This window comes from Diplotaxodon limnothrissa, linkage group LG15 (assembly GCF_057381915.1).
Source record: "Diplotaxodon limnothrissa isolate DT_005_m linkage group LG15, D_limnothrissa_male_GT1.1, whole genome shotgun sequence".
NCBI lineage: Eukaryota > Metazoa > Chordata > Actinopteri > Cichliformes > Cichlidae > Diplotaxodon > Diplotaxodon limnothrissa.
In genome coordinates this window covers 36,099,991-36,108,389 of record NC_140610.1, presented here as the reverse complement: position 1 = coordinate 36,108,389, position 8,399 = coordinate 36,099,991, and the positions used below count along the sequence as shown (strand labels likewise).

Here is an 8,399-nt window from a genome sequence, read left to right as displayed (position 1 = left end):
TAGATGCACTCGTGTTCGTGATGGATGTGATTGTTCATGTTGAATTTGAAGGTAAACTAAAAGTAAGTGCCTCCTCCTCCTCCTCCTCCTCCTCCTGCTGCTGCCGCTCCTCTGCCTTTATTTGCTCCATATGGTGTTTGACATGGTACCCAGGAAGGAAAAAAAAAACTTGTGTGGGCGGAGGAAAAAGCCTAGTATTTTGTCCGTCCTGAAATTTGATTCAGAAGTTCGGGATCCTGGAAGACAAAAAGCAAACGGAGGGGGAGGGAAGAAAGGCAGACGAGGACGGAGGGTTTTTTTTAAACTGCGAGGAGAGTAAACTCACCCAAATACTCCGCAACCTCCGACTAAAGTAAGTTCATTTATAAGAGTAACGCTTCTTGTTCCGCTCATCAGCACATTTGGGCATTTCGTTTCGCCAAAGTGAGGCAGGTTTGTCTGTGAAATGAAATGAATCGCTTTAATTGCTGCTGGATGCCACAAAATACACGATTCGTGATTTGTGAATGACCCGTCCTTTACGCGTAGCTTTCACGCGTGCGTTTTCCCCTCATTTGATTTATTTATCTATCAATAAATGAGGTGTTTCCTGCAGCTGCTACACTGAGCCCGAGAAGCTTCGTGGAGGAGGCATCGTATAAAGTTTTTGTTTTCAGAGAGTGGCTCAACACTGAAGGGAAAGTTATTTTTCAGCGGGTTTTAAAGCCACATACCCCTCTCCGCCCCCTACGCGCCACATCCAGGCCAGCTCCGATAACCGCCACCGACATTTATTCCTCCAGACCTTCAAGCCCCGTGGCTCCTAATTGATCTCTATACATGGTAAGGTCCTCGCTTGTTTGGAGAAACGTCGCCGTGCGCGCCCGCTCTGCGCCACAGTTGATTGTGCGCCAAGAAAACCCAGAGAAAAATGCTCCAGATTCAATCTGCAGATGTTAATGAAGCCTTTGAAGACAAAGGCGCGTGACTGATGTTATTTTACGCACACCTGGCAGACGCTTTTGTCCAGTAAGTGCATTTTATGTGCTTTAGAGTTCATAAGTGCTGGAAACATTCGTCCGTGTGTATGCATATGTGTAGAAAACAGTCATAAATGAATATGTATTTATAGATTGTATTTACTGTTGTAATACAGGAAAAGGTACAGTGTTACAATAACTGCTTAGGATTATTTGTGATATCAATAGTGGAGTTGAAGTAGTCCATGAAGAGCCATAAAGGAGATGTTCCAGTAAGCTGCTTCTGTGCTTTTTTAGACCTTTTTAACTAACTTGAACACCTCTGGTTCAGTTTCACATCATGAGATGGGAACAGGTGAAACGTTGCCCTGTTTCATCCTCCAGAGTTCTCTTAGAAGAAAGCTAAAGTCTGACCTCACAGTAGCAATGTAACACAAGATTTTCCATGAATCCACGAGTTTCTGAATTGAAATCTCATCAGTGTTATAATCCTGTGTTTTTTGGATTTGAAATATGTGTTTTTAAAATTTGTAGCTTCTAAAACTTTGGTCAAAGCTGCCAGGACAGGAAATACTTTTCACAAGATGCCGAGAACTGATTATCAGTACTGAAGGGACGTGTAGTGACATCCACACTTCAAAATATAACTTTAGAGATCCCTGATGGTGACACACTGAGCAGTCGGAGCACTTTGCTCAAGAAAGATTAGAAACAGGGGGGACGTTATGTGAATACTTCCAGTGCCTTTAAATCTTGTTAATAAACACATTATGTCTCATTTGTTTAATCAGTATGTGAGTAAATACACATTTAACATTTCTCCCTGTTTCAGTTTTGCTCGGCAGGTCAGCTGTTTGCTGTAGCTTCATGGTTTTGGACTTCTTATCTCCCAAAATATCGATTTGCTCCTTTTAGGTGAAAACGGTCAAAGCATATTTATTACACCTCTGCAGTGCTTTCCATTTTACTACATAGATATTTGAGTCATCCTGCTGCGAAATACGAGCCAAAAGGAAGATTTTAACTAACAATAAGCTTCCTCCAAAGTGTTGAAACCTGCAGATTCACACAGTCTCATGTGTGATATGTTTAAAGGATGCAGGGCAACAGCACGGTGCACGCCAGCCACCTTCTGGACTTCCCGCTGTAGATCATAAAGCTGGAGTCTGTGATTATTGTGACGTGCTTCGGTGTGCACGAGAGTGTGACGCATTCGTGTGCTGATTTGCTGAGTTTCTCTACTGACAGGGATTCAAAACTGATGAGAAAGTGTTCCCAACAGAAACAGGGGAAGATAAACTTTGACATCCTGTCAGTGATGATTATTGTATAACCATGTGCATAAACCCATAATTTCCTCTATCCTCCCCCCCCAAAAAAGCCCGCATAAAGTCCCAGTGAAGTTTTTGAGTGTTAGCGTCTCCCTCAGCGCTGACCTTTCCCCTGAGGTCAGGGCTGTTCTGGTCAAGACAAACAGATTCCTGAAGCAGGATATAAATTGGGCCTTACAGGTAGAAGAAAAGCGCAAAGACAGCAGAGGCTTGAAAGAAAGCGGATTACTGACGATATTTAAGGGAAAATAAAGATGAATCACTGTGTTTTCTCGGGGATATTTTTTCAGACGTGTGTATTAATCAAGCTTTTCTGACACTTTGGGGAATTAAGGTGATTTTCTCCCTCTTGTCTCTTTCTGCAGTCTGATGTTTTAAACTGATCTTGGCCTGATTTCCACCTGGACCTCTTCCTGCTCCTCTCAGGCTCTGTGACTATGAGCACCTCGGGGCTTCAGGCCACTAACCGGCAGAATGCAAAGGAGCTCGACAGCATGAAGGAATCCATCAGCGATATCATCAACCAGCTCCAGGACATCGACCCGGCCAGGCTCTCCTTCTCCCCCTTCCTGGATCTGGACACTCAGATCTCTTTGGCTCCGGTGTCAGACAGCCCCGAGTCTTCGGTGGAGGAGCTGCACTCGTCCTCCCACTCTGTCTCCGGCTCCCAGCGCTCGCTGGAACCGCCACCAGCGACGGATCAGCCAAGGAGTGAGTTATTACCGCTGCTTTTTACTGTCTCCTCGTCGGAGCTGTAGGATTTGAAGGGAGGCCAGAGCAAATTAGCAAAAGCTAAAGTCGGATTGAGTACAGGCTGGATCCAAATAGAGTTAGGACAGAGTCTGCAGAGGAAAAAAAGCATTGTTTGTGTTGAATGGAATAAGCTAAGAGCAATTATATCACAAAAACATTAAGAAAAAACAAGTTAAGTCATTTTCCAGAAGAGAAAAAACTTTTAAAATCCTTGACTTTAGTCAGATTTTGGAAAAATCAGCTTTGAATTCTGGGTAAAATATCATAAAAACTTGAGTTGTGTTTTAGGAAAAGGAGCTTTTTTTTTGTAAACAAGACAAACATTCTTATAGTTAGATTTAATATTTGTGTGAGAGAACCAAGTCCAAGCTGTGAGGGAAACAGTTAAAGTTGGTGTTGGTGTGACTCCCATCTGTAATGTGAAGTGTCCAGATGTTTGTAACCCTTCTCAACAGCTTCTGGTGTTTAATGTGTGCTGTTTTGTGTCCTTGCAGCAGCGGCGGTCTGGATGTTTTTACGTTTCGGTCCAAACCATTTTTCTAGAGCTTTAATTTGTGTCTGAGGGCTTCTGTTGGTCTTTGGGCTCTCTTCTGCATATCGCACCCGTCAGATGCTTAATTAGAAGTGAATGAAATGTAATGAAAATTAAAGATGACACGTGGTTTTTGTGGCAGTCGGGATGCACCTCATGATGTACGACTTTACTTTTTATAAACAAATCCCATTTAAAGACCAAAACCAACAGCGAGTTGGTGCGACCGTCTACACTTTAGATAGATTTTTAAAGAAGCATCTGTACAGGACTATTTTCTGTGTATTAAAACACAACCCTTTGGTTAAACTATGTCACACTTTTAGTATACAGAAAATTTAATTCCTTTCACTGGTTGTTGGTTGTTTTGGTCCTTTTCATTAGATTATTTGACAGTAATGCAAATACACTCACATTGACCCGTCCAGGCTCTCCTTCTCCTCCTTCCTGGATCTGGACCTTCAGATCTCTTTGGCTCCGGTGTAAGACAGGCCAGTTCATTAGGGACACTTGCTAGTACCAGGTTGGGGCCCTTTTTTGTCTTCTGGTTGTTTTAGGGCATTGATTTAACAAGGTGCTGAAGTTTGATTGAGATTTGTTGGCTGCATATCCATGACATCAATTTCCCGTGCTCTATTGGATTGAGATCTGGTGACTCTGGAGGCTGTTTGAGTGCAGTGAACTGATTATCTATCAGCTCGGAGCGCTCTAAAAGGTCACCTCTGACATCAACAAGGCATTTCCATCCAGAGTGCTGCTGCTCACTGGATTGCTTCCCTTCGTCAAACCATTGTGTTGTGCAAGAAAATCCCAGCAGATGAGCAGTTTCTGAAATATTCAGATCAGCCTGTCTGACACCGACGATCCTGCCACATGCAACGTCACTTAAATCACCTTTTCTTCATCCTAGTGTTCAGTTTGAACCTCAGCAGGTGGTTTTGATCATGTCTTCACGCCTAAATGCACTGAGCTGCTGCCATGTGATTGACCTAATAAAATGGCCCGTGAATGCATATATCATTACTACAGCTCAACCAAAGATGAATTAAAGTTCAAAGCAATTATTAGACTCTTTATTGGTTCATTTAAATGTTTTGATATATCTTTTTTTCCACACATATTTTCAGTAGCATTGAAATGACTAGAGAAATAAATAAAACATAATAACAAACCTTTCAAATATAGATTTCACAAATGTGTACACAAAGCCAGCCTGTTAAGGACACTGTGTATTAGGCTAATATTACCTACTGTTTACATGCTTCGAATACTAAACTATGAACAGTCATTTATGAGCAGGCCAACAGCCTGCAGAAATCCAGCCTTATAGTAAATGTAATTAGTGTGTAAGCACCGCAGTTCAACCACGTAAACTAGAGGTGCCACTAATTGCTAATCTTGTAAGAACAGTTTATATGAGTATTTCGACTCTGCTTTGTATTTTGAAAGTAAGAAAGTGAATGATTGATTGGAGTAAGTCTGCAGCTGATTGCTTTTGATGTTTTTTTTTTAAATGTGCTCTGATTCGAACAGGCTCTGCTCCTTGCCACCAGCAGTCTGGCGTCAGTCTCCCACAAGAGCCTCGAGCGCATCGTGGGGAGGAGGGGGAGCTGGATCAAACTCTTTCCAGTCCTATCATCACGGCGCGCAATTTGGACGCCGCCACGGAAAACTGCGTCGGCCCTCCAACCCCGGCCTCTCAGGGAGACATTCCCAACGGCACAGACGCACCGAGATGGAGTCCAGAATCCACCAATCTGGACTGCACTGTGGACGAGGGTCGGCCTCTGATAGGGCCGCCGCCGGAGAGCGTGGAGCTGGCTGTGTGGAGCTCCGAGGGCCGGGGAGAGACTTGCGTGGCTGCGCGGGAGGCTTCGGATCGGGGGCAATGCCGCTGCTGCCAGTGCACATGCTGTCAGAGCAGCCGAGTCCCCGCTTTCTTCTCGGTGCTGGCCTCGCTTCTGTGTGCGTCCGGGATCCTCTATGCACTCTATTTCTACGTGCCCATCAAACCCCCTGACTTCCCTGACGTAACCAGCCGCATCGTTTTCACCTTGTGCTGCTGTGTGGTGGCCGCTGTCCCCATCCTGCTCGGTATGCGTCTCACAAACACACACACCTGCACGCTGACATTCAAAAACAGCCATGTGAGAGCCTTGAATGAAAGATAATGATTAAGAAAGGATTTGGTTTGTCTGGCTGCTTTGTCTTGGAATGCTTCAGTGTCTCCTGTCCTCTTTAATTTCATGCGCTTTCAGCCTCAGTAGCAGCAGACGTCTCCCAGGCCTCTGGGGAGAAGCATAATTTCCTTCTCCTTCACATAGCTTTAAATGGAAACTACAGTAAGAGGCTGGCTGTGTCCTTCATCTCCCAGGCTGTGGCCTAATTGTTCGAGAACATTTTAATCACTTCCCAACCGAGAGTGACTCGGAATAAGAGGGCAGGTGGTAAAAAAAAAGGTCAGGCTGGTAGCTGTGAGGAGCATTTGCATGTGGGCCAGTCTACTGGCGTTTGCTTCACATTCAAATGATGGAATTGCAAAAACAAAGTGTGCTGTCAGGATGAGCGCGCTGTTTGCGGAAAGATGGCCCAGATTCAAGATGCTAACTGACTTATTGCTCCTTTATCCCTCGCAGCGATGCTCATGGGTGCAGCCTGCCAGTTCTGCAACGGCTCCTTCGATCTGCAGGAGTCGTTTCCCAGAAGAGGTGCGGTTCAGCAGCTTTTCGTCACCACATCCCTGGAGCAGTTACTCCTCTATGTCCTGAACCTTGTTGTTATGGCTGCGTTACTGCCTCAAGACCAGCTGAAGTTGGTGCCTATCCTGGTCATAATGTTCATCTTTGGAAGGTGAGGCTCAAAAGCGAGAAAGGTGGAAAGCTCCTGTGAGCCAGTGGGGTTGGTCCGACCTTACCGGATGCACGATTTGTTTTTCCTTTCTTCCCCTTCTGTGGTCACTCTCTTCCCCATTCTAGCCATTTGAATTACCCACTGTGGATGGGCCTGCTAGCTGCTGGCTTGTTGGAGGACTTTACATAAACGTCTCAGCAGCCTCCACGTCAGCTGAATTTCCATAATCCTTCTATCTGCGTAGCCGGAGTGCTACACAAATAAGGACCAATAAATCCGCCTAAAAGTCAGGTCTAGAATAACTCCAAACTGTTACACACAGATCACTTTGTTCCCAGCAAAGAACTCTGACATTTTAAGATGAGACCGTGATGTCCCCACGGAGAGTTAACCCTGTAACGCCACGTGTATCATATTTGACTTTTTGAGACCTCTACATCACCAGTAACACATTTTTAAGTAATAAATAGTGGATTTGGCAAATACGATATAAATTAAAACCCATATATGGAGATTAATATTTAATATCTTATTTTTTTATTTGGCAGAAAAGTCGATAAAGACAGGCTTTATTGAATATTACACCTGCAACAACCTAAGAGTTTCTAGCCATGCTGGCAGCCAGGCTTTCCTGTGAGCCCAGTGTTGTCATCAGTGTGCAAACGTGCTAATTAGTGACACTTTTTTCTGCTTCACAGACCAGAATTGAGAAAAGTCCAGAGTTAGTACACTGAATAGGAAGAGTGCAAAATGCCAACCCCATGTTGAAACTAGACAGAGGTAAAGGGGACCAAGACCAAAAGGTTAATGACTTTTTGTTACAGTTGCAAAAATAAAAAGGAAACCCATTTTGAGCCAGCACTTTAAGGAAAGGTTATTGAAAGATGTTTCAGTGATCAGTAGTTCACGCAAAAGTGTGACAACCACACACGTTTTCTCCAAAAGGAGTTTATCCTCTGTGCACCATAAATGACGGCGATGGCGTTGAGATAGTTATTTTAGTCCAAAGCGATGCACTGACAGGCTGACACTGCCGTTTGTAGAGCCACGCCACTGACAGGGCTAAAAATGAACACAACCACTGTCATTAACAAACCCAAAGAGAAGCTCTGGCTCTGCGTCACAGAGCGGTGCAGAGCTCAGACTGCGAGCCTCAAAATTTGCCAGTTTTACAAAGTGAAGTTGGTTTGTGCATCTGATTTATCAACCCTCTTATTAGATATTAGTTAGGCCTCATTTGTGACCTCCTGAAGTTTTGTCTCCTTTACTTTGGTCTCTAAGATCTGAGTGAAATGCAGCATCTGTCTCTTAACCTGCTCATTTAAACAGCCCGTCGCTGACTGCGTCTGCACTGCTGTTTGATGCTGGACGGGTATTACTCAGTTAGTTCTTAAAGCTGAGCAGCTGTCTGCTGTGGCCAGTAAAAAACGAGAGTACAAAACACCCCAGTAAAACTGTGGTTTCGAAAGTTGCTATAAACTGCTGAGAGCTGTTTGTGTTATTGCACCCACTCCCAAAAAAAGGTCAATTTATGAGCCTACAAATCGATTGTAGCAACATTTATTGCAGTGCAGTGAAAGGCGTATATGTATTTTGGGAGACTTTATTTAAAAATATGGAGTTATTAAACATGTCTGGCAGACTGAGCTTAGCCGATTGGAGGTAACGCTGGTGGGGAAGCTGTGAGTGTCTGATTTCCTGTTTGATGTTTTCTTTTCGTGCTCCTCAGGCTTGTTTACTGGGTCGCCCTGAACACGTGCGTCTCCTGGCGAGGCTTCGGCTCCGGCCTGAGCGTCTTCCCACTCCTCGCCATGGTGGCTCTTAATCTGTTCCTTGTGTACATGCTCCATCTCAGAGAGCCACTTTTTGGCTCTCAGGACGTCCTCTATAATCAGGTCACCCCCTCTTCCTGGTCATCACAGAGCCCGAGTGCCACACCAGACATCCTGGACGCTCAGTGAAGAGGGAGGCGAG

General features: G+C 44.6%; 1 protein-coding gene across 1 annotated transcript; it reads left to right on the top strand.

Annotated features, from left to right (window-relative positions):
• Nucleotides 1–2,727: 2,727 nt before the first annotated feature.
• LOC146617895 (uncharacterized) lies at nt 2,728–8,386 on the top strand. Its single transcript, XM_085373442.1, has 4 exons — nt 2,728–3,001; nt 5,109–5,669; nt 6,212–6,425; nt 8,155–8,386. Exons 1-4 carry the CDS (start codon nt 2,728–2,730, stop codon nt 8,384–8,386), a joined length of 1,281 nt encoding a protein of 426 aa, XP_085229568.1.
• Nucleotides 8,387–8,399: the final 13 nt, after the last annotated feature.